Source organism: Saimiri boliviensis, chromosome 2 (genome assembly GCF_048565385.1).
Source record: "Saimiri boliviensis isolate mSaiBol1 chromosome 2, mSaiBol1.pri, whole genome shotgun sequence".
NCBI classification, from domain to species: Eukaryota; Metazoa; Chordata; class Mammalia; order Primates; family Cebidae; genus Saimiri; species Saimiri boliviensis.
This window is the reverse complement of record NC_133450.1, coordinates 64,066,862-64,084,772: the sequence shown is the minus strand read 5'-3', so window position 1 is coordinate 64,084,772 and position 17,911 is coordinate 64,066,862. Positions and strand designations below refer to the sequence as shown.

Below are 17,911 nucleotides of genomic sequence, written 5' to 3'. Positions count from 1 at the left end.
CATAAAATAGAGCACCATTTGGCAACAGGCTTACCATCTCCCACTTGCCAAGGTTATTTCGCAAACTCAGTTCATGTTCCAGGACAATGATTCAGATCAAGAAAAACTATTTAAAAATTTAAATTATTTAAATCTCATAATAACCAAAAAATTAAAATTCCAATCAATTAGCAGGCATGTTAATGCTCCTGAATAATGTATCCTTTTATTCAGAAGAGAAAATATTATTAGCCTTCCTGGAAGGGTTGAAATGCAATGTTGAGCACCATTAGAACATCATGATCTAGTGATGTTTGATAATATCTTCTTGGGGGGACAATACATGGTAGAGTTAAGAGAGCTGGCTTTGGAATCAGACTGCCTCCATTCAAATCCTGACTCTCCAACTACTGGCTGTGTGACCTCAGGCAAGTGTTCCCCTGACCTCCACAATAGGGATAAAGAGCAACAGGGTCATAATTTTGCTGTGACCCTTAGATCACTTAGCATTGAGGCAGCCATAAGATAAATCTCTATAAATACCAGCTACTTCTTCAGGAAAACGTATTTCTTCCACATTATTCAACACAGAAATTTGAGATCTGAAGTAACTATTTACATTACTATTTGTCAAGGTCAAGAACTCTTTATTGAGTAAAATATTAGGTCTACCCAAAAGTTATACTGTTCGTGATGAAACAGTGGTCGGTGTGGATGGGTAAGTCCAGCTCTTTGAACAACGCAATTAGAATATTTATTTTTCCCTTCAACACTTTATAACAAAGCATACTACTCTGGCTTTAACCAATAATATAAAACATTCATACTTGCTAACATAAACTCACTGGTCTAGTATAGCCCAAACACTCTTCTTTCAGGGCATCACTCTACAACCCTAGCACCTGGCATTCAGAAAATATGCAAATATTTATAAGATCTCTGAGACATGAAATATGATTTAGTAGAAATTTTGCCATAATTATTCATTCATATTCTCCCATGCAGATAATGCCTCAATTTCCCCAGAAAATACTTTCCCTGAGTTCTCTTCTTACATACTCTAACTTTAAAAAAAAATTTTTTTTTTTTTTTGAGACAGTCTTGCTCTGTTGCCAGGCACCAGGCTGGAGTGCTGTGGTACAATCTCAGCTCACTGCAACCTCTGCCTCCCGGGTTCAAGCAATTCTGCCTCAGCCTCTCGAGTAGCTGGGACTACAGGTGTGTGCCACCACACACAGCTAATTTTTGTATTTTTTAGTAGAGACGGGGTTTCACCATGCTGGCTAGGATGGTCTCGATCTCTTGACCTCGTGATCCCCGCCTCGGCCTCCCAAAGTGCTGGGATTACAGGCGTGACCCACCATGCCCGGGTGTCTTCAAAATTTTAATATATGAATTATCTATTTGAATAGTGAATTTGCGCCTTCTGTAAACTATGGCTGCAGATTACTATCTACTAAGCTAGTGTCAAAAATGCCAGTGACAAACTCCTGTCATAGTTACAGAACAGCTCACTGGGGGTTGAACTAAAGAATAATAGGCAAGGCTAGGCACAGTGGCTCACACCTGTAATCCCAGTGCTGTGGGAGGCTGAGGCAGGAGGATTGTTTGAACTCAGGAGTCTGAGACCAGCATGGGCAATCTAGCGAGACCCATCATCTCTCCTAAAAATTAGCTGGGCATGGTGTGTGCCTGTAGTCCTAGCTACTCAGGAGGCTGAGGTGGGAGGATTGCTTGAGCTGGGAGATAGAGGAGGTAATGAGCTGTGATTGCACACTGCACTCCATGCTGGGTGACACAGCTTTCTTTCTTCCTCAAAGAATAAAAAAGGAAAGAAAGGATAAAGAAAGGAAAGAGAAAAGGGGAGGGGAGGGGAGGGGAGAGTCAAAGAGAAAAGGAAAGAAGGAAAAAGGAGGAGGAAGAGAAAGAGAAGAGAAAGAAAAGAAAGTTACAAATGCTTCTACCCCATGTCCCCCAAAATTCTAATTTTTGATAGTTTATGTATAGGCATTTTTTATGGGCAGTTTTTTTTAAAGCTCCCAGATGATTCTCAGGTGTACCCAGAGTTAAGAAGCACTTCCAGTCACCTTAAATATTTTTGGAAACAGGTGAAATATAAATCCCATATAAATTTAAAATCACATATAGGTTTGACCTTATAAAAACTTATGACTGACTTTTATAAATGTCAGCCTAACATTCAATGTATACAATTGAATTAGAAATTCCTAAGCAATTTAACAGTGTTCAGCTGGCTGAGAGAAGCAAAGAGCAGGTCCCATCAGCACTATTAGGTAATAAAGCTTGTTCCAAAAAAAAAAAAAAAAAAAAAAATCAGCTGTAAAAACTTCTAATCAATTTATGAGCAGCTGTATAGCCTACTCCTGGTTAAAACAACTTTTCTAATCTATTTCAGGTCAATTTCTGATTGAGTTTGGAACTTTTGATTCTTTCTTGTTTTTCCTAAGTTATCAGCTACTTAAGAAAAACTAAAAACAAATAGTTATTCATACTTCAGAGTTATTTTCCCTCAAGTATAAAACATTAATAAGAAATGTGCTAGAAGGTAACCCTGAGGTAATTTTCCAATGGAGAAACAAAACAGTTCTGTTAACCTTTTATCAATAATTTCTAAAATATTATTTGAAAATAATAATATTATTGCTATCTGAGAGCCTTCCAGATCCTCTAATGTTCTATTCAAGTTATCTTCCAACCAACAAAAACCCATCCACTAAGTAATTCTAAAAGTATGAAATACTCTTAATGTAACATACTATTATCACTTACCGAAATTTTTGAAGGTGGTATTATATCCAAAGAGTAATCCATTTCCTGTGTGCTAAGGGTTCTGAGTGATAATGAGCATTCTCCAATGGTTTTCTTCCTGGGAGTCTGGGTTTGAATCTTAAATACAAGCCCTGCAGTTTGTAGACTTTGAAGTTTAATAGCAAATACAAACGTTTCCATAAATTCAATAGCCTTTAAAAAAAAACAACAAGAAAATATAAAATATATAAATAAAAGGCTGATATGCCAGTACCAAACAATATTTTATATTTAGGAAAGGTATATTTAATTCTTTTTACAACAACAAAAAAATCTTTTTAATGTGAATGAAAATAAGAATGGCAATGACTTATTTTTCTAGAGTTTATCCTGGATACAACCTTTCTTAATTTCACAAATCATCCTTTAAATTCTTTAGAAATTCAGGTCAACATCAACACATGCTCACCAGAATACAGCTTTTTCCCTTTTTGAATATTAGATTGTTTCTCCGTCTTTGGTTCTGGCATCATCACAATTCTTCAACAGTTCAGGAGAGTGATTCAAGAATCTCATATGCAAGCACTCTCTTGTTCACAATATCTAACTTGTTCACATAAAGAGACTTGAATTATTTCTTTAAAGGAGTTATTTTTTTGTCTAATGAATCTTCCCATCTATCTTAGGCTTCAATTTCTCTTTTGGTGACATTTATTCCACCCTTTCCAATCTGAAAATCAAACTCTTGATATAGAAGATGAAGGAAAATATGAGTTTAAATTATACCTTCTCTCCTAAGCACCCATCTCAATCAGCAAGTCTGTGTTTTCCAGCCTCAGAATATTTTTAAATGCTCTGCTACTTTTAATATTTTTAAATCCTTGGCTTACCATGGGCTAACATGTTCTTGACACTAGACTGTTCTTTGCCATACACTTCCTTCTTTCCATCTTTAATGCATCCATTTAGAAAGGAGCTTTTTTTCCTTTTGAAAAGGCCAGATATCTGGGCAACTAGCATAAACATTTTGAATACAGGCATACCTTATTTTACTGTACTGCCTCACTGTTTCCTGAGAAACAACAATATTGAATTTAGGCCAATAAACCTAAAAGGAAGAAATGTACCTCAAATGCCTAAGCTTAGTGAGGAAGATGTTGAAAGCTGAGATAGACCAAAAGATAGGCCTTTTGCACCACTTAGTCAAGTTGTGAATGCAAAGGAAAAACTATTGAAGAAAATTAAATGTGCTGCTCCAGTGAACATACAAATAAAAAGTGAAACAGCCTTATTTCTGATGTGGAGAAAGTTTTATTTGTCTGAATAGAAAATCAAATCAGCCACAACATTCTCTTAAGCCAAAACCTGATCCAGAGCAAGGTCCTAACTCTCTTCAATTCTACGAAGGCTGAGAGAAGTGAGGAAGCTGAAGAAGAAAAACTGAAAGCGAGGTTGGTTCATGAGGTTTAAGGAAAGAAACAGTCTCCAAAACATAAACGTGCAAGCTGAAGCAGCAAGTGCTAATGCAGAAGCTGCAGCAAGTTATCCAGAAGATCTAGCTAAGAAGGTGGCTACACTCAAGAACAGATTTTCAATGTTTTCAATGTAGACAAAAGAGCCTTCTGTTGGAAGAAGATGCCATCTAGGACTTTCACAGTTACAGAGAAGTCAATGCCTGGCTTCAATGCTTCAACGAACAGGCTGACTCTCTTGTCAGGGGCTAATGCAATCAGTCACTTTGAGTTGAAGCCAACACTCACTTATTATTTTGAAAATCCTAGGGCCCTTAAGTATTATGCTAAGTTAACTCTCCCTGTGCTCTACAAATGGAACAACAAAGCCTGGATAATAGCGTTTCTGTTCACAGAATAGTTCACTAAATATTTTTAGTCTACCATTGAGATCTACTGCTAAAAAAGATTCCTTTCAAAACATTATTGCTCATTAACAATGCACTTAGTTACCCAAGAGCCCTGACAGAGATGTATAAGATGAAAGTTATTTTCATGTCTATAAACACATCCATTCTGTATCCCATGGATCAAGGAGTAATTTCAACTTTCAACTGTTATTACTTAAAAAATACATTTTGTAGGGCTATAGCTGCCATAGATAGTGATTCCTCTGATGGACCTAGGCAAAAGCAATTGAAAACCTTCTAGAAAGGATCCACCATTTTAGATGCCATTAAGAAAATTCATGATGCATGAAAGGAGGTCAAAAAAATTATATTAGCAGGAATCTGGAAGCTTATTCTAACCCTCATGGCTGACTTTGAGGGATTCAAGATTTCTGCAGAGGAAGTAACTGCAGATGTGGTAGAAACAGCAAGAGAACTAGAAATGGTTCCTGAAGAAACAGTTGAATTGCTGCCATCTCAAGATAATATGAACAGATAAGGAGTTGCTTCTTATACATGAGAAAAGAAAGTAGTTTCTGGAGACAGAATCTACTCCTGGTGAAGATGCTATGAATATCGTTGAAATGAAAACAAAGGATTTCGAATATTCCATAAACTTAGTTGATAAAGCAAGAGTAGCGTTTGAAAGGATGGATTTTAATTTTGAAAGAAGTTCTGTAGATAGAATTCTATCAAACAGTGTCACCTACTACAGGAAACCTTTTTGTGAAAGGAAGAGTCAATAGATGTGGTGAACTTTGAGTTGTCTTATTTTAAGAAATTGCCACAGCCACCTCAACCTTCACCAACCACCACCCTGATCATTCAGCAACCATCAACATCAAGGCAAAATTTTCTACCAGCAAAAAGATTACAACTTGCTGAAGACTCAGATGATCATCAGCATTTTTTATTAGCAATAAAGCATTTTAAATTAAGGTATGTAGCTTACTTTTTTAAGACATAATGCTATCACATTCTTAATGGACTACAGTATAAAGGTAACTTCTGTATGCATTGGGAAACAAAAAAACTCATGTGACCTGCTTTACTGCAATGTTCATTTTAGTGTGGTGGTCTGGAACTGAACCTACAGTATCTCCAAGGTATTCCTATACTGTGCCCAAATTGTTGCTCTTGTTGTAATAGCTTATGTCTGCCTTTACAGCCAGAATCGTTTGTCTGAGAGTCTCACAACTACCAAGTTATCTTTTTCTTGTAGAGTTCTCAAGCCATAGAATAACACCAGTTATAAACATAAAATGTTTAATGAGCTTACAAATTAAGCAAGTGTGATGCTTCATTTCACACTTTCCATATTTTGCCAAATAGAAGTCTCCCAAACAACTTTATGTATAATAATAAAACTGTAAAATGAAAGATTCCATATGTTTCAATATGACAACATTTTTTCCTAAGTCAAATTAGTTTTGTTTGAAAATCAAAAAGTAAAACTGTGTAATTCAGAAAGTATTCATCTATGAGTGTCAAGGTTATGAGTTAAGGTTTATTTCTATCTAGACTTTCAATGATACATATTTTCATAAAGTGAGATCCTAATATATACACACACACATATATATACACACATAACACACATACATGCATATATACACATATACACACTCCAATTTTGATCATTGCCTTTTTCGTTTACCAAAAATTTTTTTCCAGGTCCTTAAAAACTCTTCCTAAGCATTAGTTTTCATAGCTACCTAGTTTTCTAACACATATTTATGGACTAAATTATACCCCCCTAAAAAAGATATGTTGAAATCTTAAGCCACAGTATCTCAGAATGTGAACTCATTTGGAAACAGGGTCACTGCAGATGTGATCAGTGAAGTTAAAAAGAGGTAATAATGAAGTAGGGTGGATCCCTAAGAAGACGGCCATGTGAATACCCAGAACACAGGTATAATGCCATGTGAAGACAGAAGCAGAGACTAGAGTGATCTACAAGCCAGGGAATGTCATGGATGGCTGGCCATTCCAGAAGCTAGAAGAGAGGCACGGAACAGATTCTCCCTCAGAAAAGGAACCAACACTGCTGATATTTTAATTTTGGACTTTCTCCAAAGCTGAAAGAGAGAAAATTCTGTTGTTGTAAGTCACCCAGTTTGTGGTACAGTACTGTGTTATGGTAGCCCAAGGAAACTAATATACATAGGTACACCATTAGGTTTTTCAGCCATTCCTCTGTAAGACATGTTTAGACTTTTTTCAATTTTTCTTTGAACAAAACTTCTAAGAATATTTTATATATTTTTGTTTGCATTTTAGATTATTTCTACTGAAATAATTTCCAGTTTCAAAGTAGAATTACTGTTTAAAAGTATAAATATTTTAAGGTTTTGACATGTAGTATCAAGATAATTTCAAAGAAGTTGTATGTTCTAGAGAACCTGTAAAATTTTTCCTAATTCTACAAAGAAAGGAAAGAAAGAAAGAGAGAAAGAGGCCAGGCACAGTGGCTCAGGCCTGTAATCCCAGCACTTTGGGGTAGGTGGATCACGAGGTCAGGACATCAAGACCATCCTGGCTAACACAGTGAAACCTCGCATGGTGGCACGTGCCTGTAGTCCCAGCTACTTGGAAGGCTGAGGTAGAAGAATTGCTTGAAACATGGAGGCGGAGATTGCAGTGAGCCAAGATTGCACTACTGCATTCCAGCCCTGGGCGACAGAGCAAGACTCTGTTGCAAAAAAAAAAAAAGAAAGAGAGGAAGAAAGAAACAAAAAGCAATATGTAATTTCAATTTTTATTTCTATGATTAATAGTGAGAGTAAACTTTTTATATGTTTATTAGTCATGTTAATTATCTTATTTTAAAATGACATGTCTTTGAGAAGATATCTTTTCATTTGCATAGAAAAACAATAATCTTTTAACCTGTAACAAATGACAAAAATGAACATGTATTTAAATTAATGTAAAACCTAGGATCTACAAAACCAAACTCAGGATCCTAAGTCCTTGTGTTATACTAATTGGAAGTATTTAAAAGAAATTCATTGTGACTATGAAATTATTTTTCAAAGCTAAAGTGTGTTGAGGGAAAGAGAAGCCAAGATTCATTTCCTTTCACCCAAGAAAAATAAATCGGTTTCTTAGATATCGTTCATCTTCTACATACTTAAGTGAATAAAATACTCTTTTTAAATTCATCTTAATACTAGACAATGAAATACCAATATTTTTGAGACTCAAAGTTGTCTTGAAAAAGCAACAATTCATAGTTGTAGTTTCCCTAAGGTAAAACACTTTTTCTAATTTGTTTACATGGATAAAAGCGACGAATATAAGAAAAACAGAAAAGAAATTCAAACAAAACCAGTCACTTACGTTGGAACCCTCCTTGGCTGAAGATTTGAAATGCACTGGTTTGGGCAATGTAAGTATTCCTTTTATAGAAACAGTAGGAGTGTCTCCATAACTAGAGGGCCAACTTAAATCTCTGCACTAAAAATATTAAAAATACAGTTTGAATTTTACAAAGGACTCCGACAATACAAATATTTGATGTATTTCTTGAGTTACTGACTTCAGATAAAAACTATAAAAATAAACTTGTCTACTGAGACTTCATGCTGCATCCACATTAATTTTGACATATAATATTCTAGATGTCATGTCAATTTCCCTCTTGAGCTTAAAAACACACATACTCCCATCATACTACAGATTTCTTAGATGCTTTATTAAATACTATTTTCTGTAAAAATATTATAGAATTCCAAATTTCAAAGATAGCACTGGCCCATTCCCCAGGAAAGGACAACAGTAAATGTTTACAATGTCTAAATATTCAATTTTATAATAAAAGCTGGTATTAACTATACTAATTTACCTGTAAAACTGTGATCCAGATCTGTTCTACTGAAGAATTATAAAATAATTTCACATTCAGTCTCCCAAAGTCTCTTTCATCTCCTGATAGAGTAATTGTATCTGAATTATAAAAGGACAAAGATGTTTCAAATGCCATGCCATCCTTCTAACCCAGTTAAGCTTTGATACAAGTCAATATTAAGAGCACAATTTTTAAATGCTACAATTATTTTTTAAAGTTCACAATCTAATAAGACAAAGATCACACTTCGATGTTTTTATTGAAGCGCTAGAGGTAAGACATATACTATAAAAAGCTCTCATAGTTTAAAAACTTAATTGCAGTGAGGGATTTAAATTAAAACTAGGAAAAATCTTTCAAAATAACATTTATATGGCCTTAACACTGTATTCTTCTGGAGGCTCCTTCACTAGTACACTTTTAAACAAACAAAAGATATTCAACTGCTTCACTTCTTAAAAAGCCACACTTGTACCTGAACACTGAGAAATGGACCGTGTGATATGAGTATCCATATGCTGATAACATTACTGACATAGTTTTATTAGATTTAGTTTATTATATAAACATAGTAGATATCATCATCTAGAGTTTTTCACCTTACATACACTTTCAAGTTACTATTGAGTAGAAATAATTATCTTAAGAGTATAAAAGTAGAATACTTTATTCCTTACCCAGGCTTCTGTTACTCCCCTGAGAATTTTTCCTTGAAGAAGAACTACTGGGTACACTGGACAATGAATCATGTCTCTGTAAGTAAAATTATCCTTTAGTCAGAAAGTGCATATGAAACCTTAAGGATTCTGATACTTATACCTCAATATCCATCCTAGTAACAAACTGCATGCTAACTATTTTGACAGTGTTACAGGTCAGAATTTCCAACTTACAGGTAGTAAAGATGAAAAAAAGCTTTTGGCATGTGTTAGGGATATCTTAAATATCTTATAAGATAATATACTGGAAAGCCTTTGCTGTTTTTGGTTTGGTTTTGTAATGAGGAGAATGATATTACTGCTTAAGTTTCATACCTGAGAACATTAATGAAAATGAGAATTTATTTGGAAATACCCTGCTATCAAAAAACTTATAGAGCAGCAATTATCAAAGCATAGTCCATCTGGACCTGCAGCATCCTTATCATTTGGAATTTGGTAGAAATACAAACTCAGGCCCTCCTGCAGAGCTGGTGAATTAAAAACTCTGGGGATGAAGCCTGTCATCCTGTGTTTTAACAAGCTCTGCAAACAAGTCTGATGCATGTTAAACAACTATTGCTATTAAAACAAACAAACAAAAAAAAACTGTAAAAGTTAACTCAGCTGAGGATTAAAGATTATCTAGAATATATTTCCATTTTGTAAAACATATGTATATATATTCACATGGAAACAAGTCCATGAGTCCATATAACAGTATTTTCACATTGCACTTACTCTGATACAGGGATTTGTCTTTCTACTTTGCTACCTTCTATTTTCTAATTTTAAATAATCAGTTTACTTGTATTAAAAAAGAAACATTTTAAAAACATCAAAATAATTCTCAATTCCTTTTCAAAACCAGGAAGACACAGTGTTAATATTAGTGAGTAAAGTCCTACATCTCAAAATAAATATAATTTTTAACAACTAGCTGGCTATATTCAATAAGGAAAGTTAAACTAATAAGCACTTTTAATTATACCATTTTAAATAAAAACTGTTTTAAGATTCCCTGAGAGCATACCAACTGAGATATAAAATTTATTTTTAAAAATTTATTGAAAAAAGAAAAACTACTGCCTTTCAGCAATCAAATAACAGTTTCCTAAAATAATGTACATGGGAAATATCAAGTATTTATTCTTCAGATATCAGAATAGATACAGATATCAGAATATATTCCTAATATAATTCATACATTTCTGAATTTTTAATTTGAAAATAAATTATCATAGATAATTAAATTGATACGATTAATTTACCTGGATGAATCGCTGAGATGTACTTGTAAGATCAAACATAGATTTGCTTAGCCCAGGGGAACCGGGAAGTTTGTTGGTCCTTAAATCACAAACTAGAAAGGGATTTGAGAAAAGCAAATATTTTTAAGAAACACTAGAATTCTATTTAATTAACATGAACTAAATCTCTGCAGCAATACATCAAGAATATTATGTAAATCTACATTTATCTTTATCTCTTCTGTAGATTTACACAGAATCTAGATTCTAATAAAAATTTTTTTAACTTAAAAAAATGTTTTTCAATTTTATTTTTGTTTGAAACAAATCAACATAAATCAAACAACACATTTTGACATCTACATCAAATATCAAACAGGAAAAATTTACTCTTTCCTTTACATTCCCCATTCCTTAATCCAATAAATATAATCTAAGAGTAAATACTCTGTACTAAGTGTAATGTAACTATTTATTGTTAATAAGCATGTATTACTTTTAAAAAATCAATACTGAATCCCATGTGCTCCTATATATCTAGTTTGTATTTTTAGTTTTCCTCCTACACTGCAAGATCTGTGAAGAAAGGAGCTTTGTATGCCAATTGTATATTCTAGCACAGGATTGAATGCAAGACAGGCCCTTAAATAAGTATTTCTTCTTTATTTTCAGTACCTCACCCTAAATTCAGTGGTTGATTTACACACACACACACACACACACACACACACACACACACAAAACCCTGAAAAACTGAGAATTTTGTGAATCACAAACATGTATAATTCAGTCTCAAATATGAAAATTAAAAAGTTCTATAATCATTTAAGCAGTTTGTTTATATTTCTAATCATACCATGAGTTCTAAATTCATCAGTTTCATTGAATACAGAAAAAATGGAAAAAAATCATTATATTTAGAACAACGTATCTATGCTGTGGAATTTATGAATAGACAGATGACAAGTGAAATGTATGCAAAATAATCTGGGCTGGTGCAGTGGCTCAGGCCTGTAATCCCAGCAATTTGGGAGGCCAAGGTAGGAGGATTGCTTCAGCTCAGGAGTTCAAGCCCAACCTGGGCAACATGGTGAAACTCCATCTCTATAAAAAATATTTAAAAATTAGTTAGCTGTGGTGGCACGTGCCTGTAGTCACAGCTTCTGGTGACGGGGGAGCTGAGATGTGAGAGTCACTGGAGCCTGGGAGGTTGATGCTGCAGTGAGCTGAGATCACACCACTGCACTCCGACCTGGGCAACAAAGTGAGACTCTGTCTTAACAACAACAAAAAGAAAAAATACTCTGAAAACAAAACTTCTTTCTATTTTATGTTTTTTTATTTTCCCTTGTACCTGGTATGTAGCTTACTTCTTTCTCTTTTATTACATGTATTCATCGTAAACAGCATAATGTTTTAAAGTAAAATACACTGCAGAATGATTAAATCTAGCTAATTTACAAATGTATCTCACAGTTATCACTTTTGAATAACAGAGTGTTTTGAGAACACCTAATATCCACTCTTCTAGCACTTTTCAAGAATATATCATAATTAACTACAGTCCCCATGTTGTACAAAAAAATCTCTTGAACTAAAACTTCTTTCAAAAAAGGAAAATTAAATGGAATTTAGAACTACCAACAGACATAACTCATTAATCTTTCAATTTTTATATTAGACATTAACACTACAGAGATGTCATAATGTTTATCATATTTATGAAGCTTGCTTTTTTTCTTATTTTTAAATTGCCTTTAATAGTAAGAATCATTTATTCCCAGATCTTAGATTTGATTTCTAAATTTCTTAAAGAGAAACACAAAGAGGAAAAGCACAAAAAATTTTCATACCTGATCCATATAGTCTTGTCACTTCTGAACGGGGAGGAAAGCGTCGACTCAAATCAGGTGAAATGTGCTGATACATATAGAATGGGTTATACACATCATAGCTAGGTCCATGCTGGGATGAACCAGAAAGTTCTACCTTTCGATCTCCAAAAGATGCTCTGGCAGATCCTGAAAATGAATGTATCTAAAATTTTAAAACATCCTTTTCTTGTAGTAGCCAACAACTGGTATACCCAGGGCAAAAGAAAAAGTACTTTGTCTCAAGTAATATTAAATTACATGCCTTTGATATCTAAAAACATCAGCACATATTAATGGAGTTCTGTGTGAAGTATTATGCTAGGGGTCAACCATGAAGCCTGCACTTAGAAGAGTTTGGTAAATTTCTGGCATTTTTCTTTGCCCCACAGACGATTCTGTATTTTGTGATCTGAGTTTCCTCTTATTTTTCTACGTATATATAGAACATCTTTTAGATTATAAGATTTGGAGGGAAGATATATCCTTTACAAAAAGACATAGAACATGTATTAAAACTGACCACATGCTGAGATACACCAAGAAACTCTCAAATTTGAAAAGATTGAAATCATACAAAGTACGTTTTCTTACTATAATGCAATTAAGCTGGAAATCAAATAGCAAAAATAAAAATAAAAAAATCTATATGAAAACACTAAGACCAAGAATAACCAAAAGCTTAATCTTTAAGAAGAAAAATAAGACTGAAAGATTTGTTCTACTTGGTACTAGGAATATAATACTGGTAAGTGACAGAAAAAGTGATCAATGCCAAAGAAGAGAAGGCCCAGAAACAGATACTCATTTCATGAACACTTAATTTATAATTACGGTGGCACTGCACAAGAAAGGATGACCTTTTCACTACAAGGTGATAAGACAACTGGATATCAACAGGGAAAAAAAGCCTGCATTCAACCAAACATATTCACAAAAAAATTAGTTCCATGAAGACTGTAAATCTGAATTAAATGTTAAAGGCAAACCAATAAAGTTTCTATATTCAGGTTAACTTATAAGAAAGTTTCCATGACCTTAGGACAGGGAAGCACTTCTTAAATAGAACATAGAGAGCATTAATTGTAGAACTATATATATATCTTTATATATATTTATATATACTGGGAGGCCTCAGCCTCCTGAGTAGCTGGGAGTACAGGCATGAGCCACTGTGCCCAGCCTAATTGTAGACATATTTTAATAAACTGAATTACATTAAAATTTACAATTTCCATCTGTCAAAGACTATTTAAGGTAACCCGCAGAGCGAAAGAAGGTATGTGCAACAAGCCTAACTGACAAAGGGCTTGTAACCAGGCCCGACCCTGCTTAGCTTCCAAGATCAGATGAGATCAGGTGCATTCAGGGTGGTATGGCCATAAAGGGCTCATATCCAGAATACATGAGGAATGTCCACAAATCAATAAGAAAAAAGCAGACAAGAATATATATAAACTGGCTTAAGATGTTAACAGGCACTTCAGGAGGCAGACTATCAATCTCGTTAATCATGAGAAAAAAATAAGTTGAAAACCCACAGAAATACCACTATATACTCAATAGAATGGGTAAAAGTAAAAAGACTGACAATACCAAGTGTTGGCAAGAAAGTAGAGGAATGTAAACAATCATACTATGCTAGTGGAAATGTAAATTGATATAATCACTAATGGAAAAGAGTTTGGCAATTTCTACTAAAACTGAAGATATTTACATTCTATGACCCAACAAGCCATTCTGAACATATACATGACTGAAATGCTTGTACATGTGCACCAAGAGCTAAAAAAAAAAAAAAAAAATTTTAAACCAAATGTGTCAAGCTCCAAACCCCTAGCTCTGACTCTCACATTCATAGACTATTAGAGTTATGAGAGATCTTTGAGTTTAGCCCAATACTTCATTTCTCAGAAGAAAAAAACTGAAGCTCTCAGAGGTTAAAAGCTATTCTCTAAGTTCTAAAATTAGCTAAGGGCAGAAAAAAAAAAAAAAGAGCTATGCATAAGAATGTTCATAAGTATTATTACCTGTAGTAGCCAAAAATTGGAAAAATCTCAAAATCTCATCAACAGTAAAATAAATAGTGGTATACACTTACTACATAAAAAGACCTTATAGTATGCTATAAAGAAACACTACTATACACCATGCCATTTAGAATACAGAACAAATTGTAATATACACTTACTGTACAGATATAAAAACAAACTAAAACTGACAATTACTTGAATGAATCTCAAAAACATAATTGTTGAATGAGAAAACCCATAAACAAAAGAATACAGACTGAATAAATTGTTTATTTGATATAAAGTTCAAAAAACAGAAAAAATTAAACTACAATATTCAGGGATATGTGCTTAGGTGGTAAGAAGTAAGAAAAGCAAGAGAGTTATGATTAGAACAATTCTAATACTGAACATTCTAGGGTGACTGAAAGGCAAAGAAATGGAGAGAAGCTTTGGGGTTACTAATAATACTCTATTTCTTTACCTAGGTGGTACCTATACAAACGTTCTGCTTTGTAATAAATCACTGAGCTTTATGTTTCTGCTTTGTGCACTTTTCTATGTGTATTATAGTTCATAATTTTAAAAGGACAAAATATGGGTCAAATTCATTTCAAGGTTAATAATTATACTGGGAATAATATATAGACATAAGCTAAATTCTTCAAAGGCTTAAATTATAGTAATTCTCCATATAACAACATTGTGGCCAACTAGGGACCACATGTACAACAGTGGTTCCATAAAAATATAATGGAACTGAAAAGTTCCTATCATCCAGTGACATCGCAATGATTGTCATCAAGATGTGGAGTCCTAGGTTAATGTGGATGTTTGTGTCTAAGTTTTTAACAAAAATGTTTAAGAAGTTAAAAAAAAGTTTTTAATAGAAAAAAGCTTATAAAGATATAAAGAAAATACTTTTGTATAGCTGCACACTGTGTTTGTTTAAGCCAAGTATTATTACAAAAGAGTCAAATACTTTAAAAATAGTTGTTTATAAAGTTAAAAAGTTACAGTAAGCTAAGATTGATTTACTACTGAAGAAACACAAATATGTTTAATAAATTTAGTATATCCTAAGTGTACAGTGTTTATAAAATCCACAGTAGTATACAGTAATGTCCTAGTCTTCACATTCACCCACTACTCACTCACTGACTCACCCAAAGCAACTTATAGCCCTGAAAGCTCCATTCATGGTAAATGCCCTATACAGGTGTGATACGGTTTCACTGTGCCCCCATCCACATCTCATCTTCAATTGTAGCTTCCATAATACTCCTGTGTTATGGGAGAGAACTGGTGGGAGATAATTGAATCATAGGGGCAGTTTCCCCCGTACTGTACTTCTAGTAGTGAATAAGTCTCAAGAGATCTGAAGGTTTTATAAGAGGTTTCCCCTTTTGCTTGGCTCTCATTCTCTCTTGCCTGACACCATGTGAGACACATCTTTCTCCTTCTATCATGATTGTGAGGCCTCCCCAGCTGCATGGAACTGTGAATCTATTAAGCTCTTTTTTTTTTTTTTTCTTTTATAAATTACCCAATCTCAGGTATGTCTTTATCAGCAGCATAAAAATAAACTAATATACTACATTGGTACCAGGAAGTGGGTGCTGCTGTAAAGATACCGAAAAATGTGGAAGCAACTTTGGATCTGGGTAACAAGCAGAGGTCAGAACAGTTTGGAGGGCTCAGAAGAAGACAGGAAGATGTGGCAAAGTTAGAAAATTCCTAGAAACTTGTTGAATGGCTTTGACCAAAATGCTGATAATGACATGGGCAATGAAATCCAGGCTGAGGTAGTCTCAGATGCAGATGAGAACTTGTCGGGAACTAGAGTAAAAGCGACTCTTGTTGTAAAACATAGCAAAGACACTGGTGGCATTTTGCTCCTGCCATAGAGATTTGTGAAACTTTGAAGTTGAGGGAGATGATTTAGGGTATCTGGCAGAAGAAATTTCTAAGCAGCAAAGCATTCAAGAGGTGACCTGAGTGTTGTTAAAAGCTTTCCATTTCAAAAGACAGAGCATAAAAGTTGGAAAAAAGTGCAGACTGACAATGCAATAGGAAAAAAACACATTTTCTGAGAAATTCAAGCCAGCTGCAGAAATTTGCATAAGTGAAAAGGTGCCAAATGTTAATCATCAAGACAATGGGGGGGATTTCCACCAAGATGGCCGGATAGGCACAGCTCTGACGCGCAGTTCCCAGCGAGAGTGACGCAGAAAGTGGGTGATCTCTGCATTTCCAACTGAGGTACACGGTTCATCTCACTGGGGCTGGTTAGACAGTCGGTGCAGCCCAAGGAATGCAAGTCAAAGCAGGGTGGGGCATCGTCTCACCTGGGAAGCACAAGGGGCCAGAGAACTCCCTCTTCTAACCAAGGGAAACCATTAGGGACTTTTCCTGACACTCTGGCTCAGATATTGTGTTTTTCCCAGGGTCTTCACAACCCACAGACCAGGAGATTCCCTCTGGTGCCTACAAAACCAGTGCTCCAGGTTTCCCTCACAAAACTGGGTGGCTGTTTTAGCTGCGGCAGTTTTTTGTTTTGTTTTGTTTTTTTCTCATACTCCAGTGGCACCTGAAAGGCCAGCGAGACAAAACTGCTTATTCCCCTGAAAAAGGGGGCTGAAGCCAGGGGGGAATACCCCCAAGTGATCTGCCTCAGCAGGTGCCACCCCCATGAAGACCAGCAAGCTAAGATCTACTGGCTTGAAATTCTTGCAGCTAGCACAGCTCAAATGTCCCAGGTGGAGCTTGGTCAGGGGATGTCCACTCAGAGAACCCATCTAAAGGTCACCAACTTCAAAGACCAAAGGTAGATAAATCCACAAAGATGGTAAGAAACCAGCATAAAAGACTGAACTCTCCAAAAACCGAAACACCTCTTCTCCTCACAACTCCTCACCAGCAAGGGAACAAAACTGGATGAAGAATGAGTTTGACAAATTGACAGAAGCAGGTTTCAGAAGGTGGGTAATAACAAACTTTTCCGAGCTAAAGGAGCATGTTCTAATCAAATGTAAGAAAGCTAAGAACCTTGAGAAAAGGTTAGATGAAATGCTAACTAGAATAACAAGCACAGAGAAGAACATAAACTACTTGATGGAGCTGAAAAACAGCACGAGAACTTTGTGAAGCATACGCAAGTTTCAATAGCTAAATCAATCAAGTGGAAGAAAGGATATCAGAGATTGAAGACCAACTCAATGAAATAAAGTGAGATGGCAAGATTAGAGAGAAAAGAGTGAAAAGAAATGAACAAAGCCTCCAAGAAATATGGGATTATGTGAAAAGACCAAATCTATGTTTGATGGGTGTATCTGAATGTGATGGGGAGAATGAAACCAAGTTGAAAAACATTCTTCAGGATATTATTCAGGAGAACTTCCCCAACCTAGTGAGTCAGGCCAACATTCAAATTCAGAAAATACAGAGAACACCACAAAGATATTCCTCAAAAAGAGCAACCCCAAGACACATAATGTCAGATTCACCAGGGTTGAAATGAAGGAAAAATGTTAAGGGCAGCCAAAGAGAAAGGTCTGGTTACCCACAAAGGAAAGCTCA

The 17,911-nt window shown here is 34.9% G+C and overlaps 1 protein-coding gene across 4 annotated transcripts in view; it reads right to left on the bottom strand.

Moving 5' to 3' along the window:
• Positions 1-17,911, bottom strand: part of TC2N (tandem C2 domains, nuclear) — a 58,595-nt gene that overhangs the window by 7,732 nt on the left and 32,952 nt on the right. For all 4 annotated transcript variants that reach the window (XR_012516236.1, XM_074393467.1, XM_010350562.3 and 1 more), the window contains 6 exons: positions 12,303-12,470; positions 10,471-10,562; positions 9,179-9,254; positions 8,499-8,599; positions 7,994-8,110; positions 2,770-2,961 (listed from right to left, as the gene is read on the bottom strand). Coding sequence is in view for 3 of the 4 variants with exons in the window: in XM_074393467.1 (XP_074249568.1) it covers positions 2,770-2,961; positions 7,994-8,110; positions 8,499-8,599; positions 9,179-9,254; positions 10,471-10,562; positions 12,303-12,470 (746 nt within the window). In the remaining variant the exon portion in view is untranslated. The remainder of the gene's footprint in view (positions 1-2,769; positions 2,962-7,993; positions 8,111-8,498; positions 8,600-9,178; positions 9,255-10,470; positions 10,563-12,302; positions 12,471-17,911) is intronic.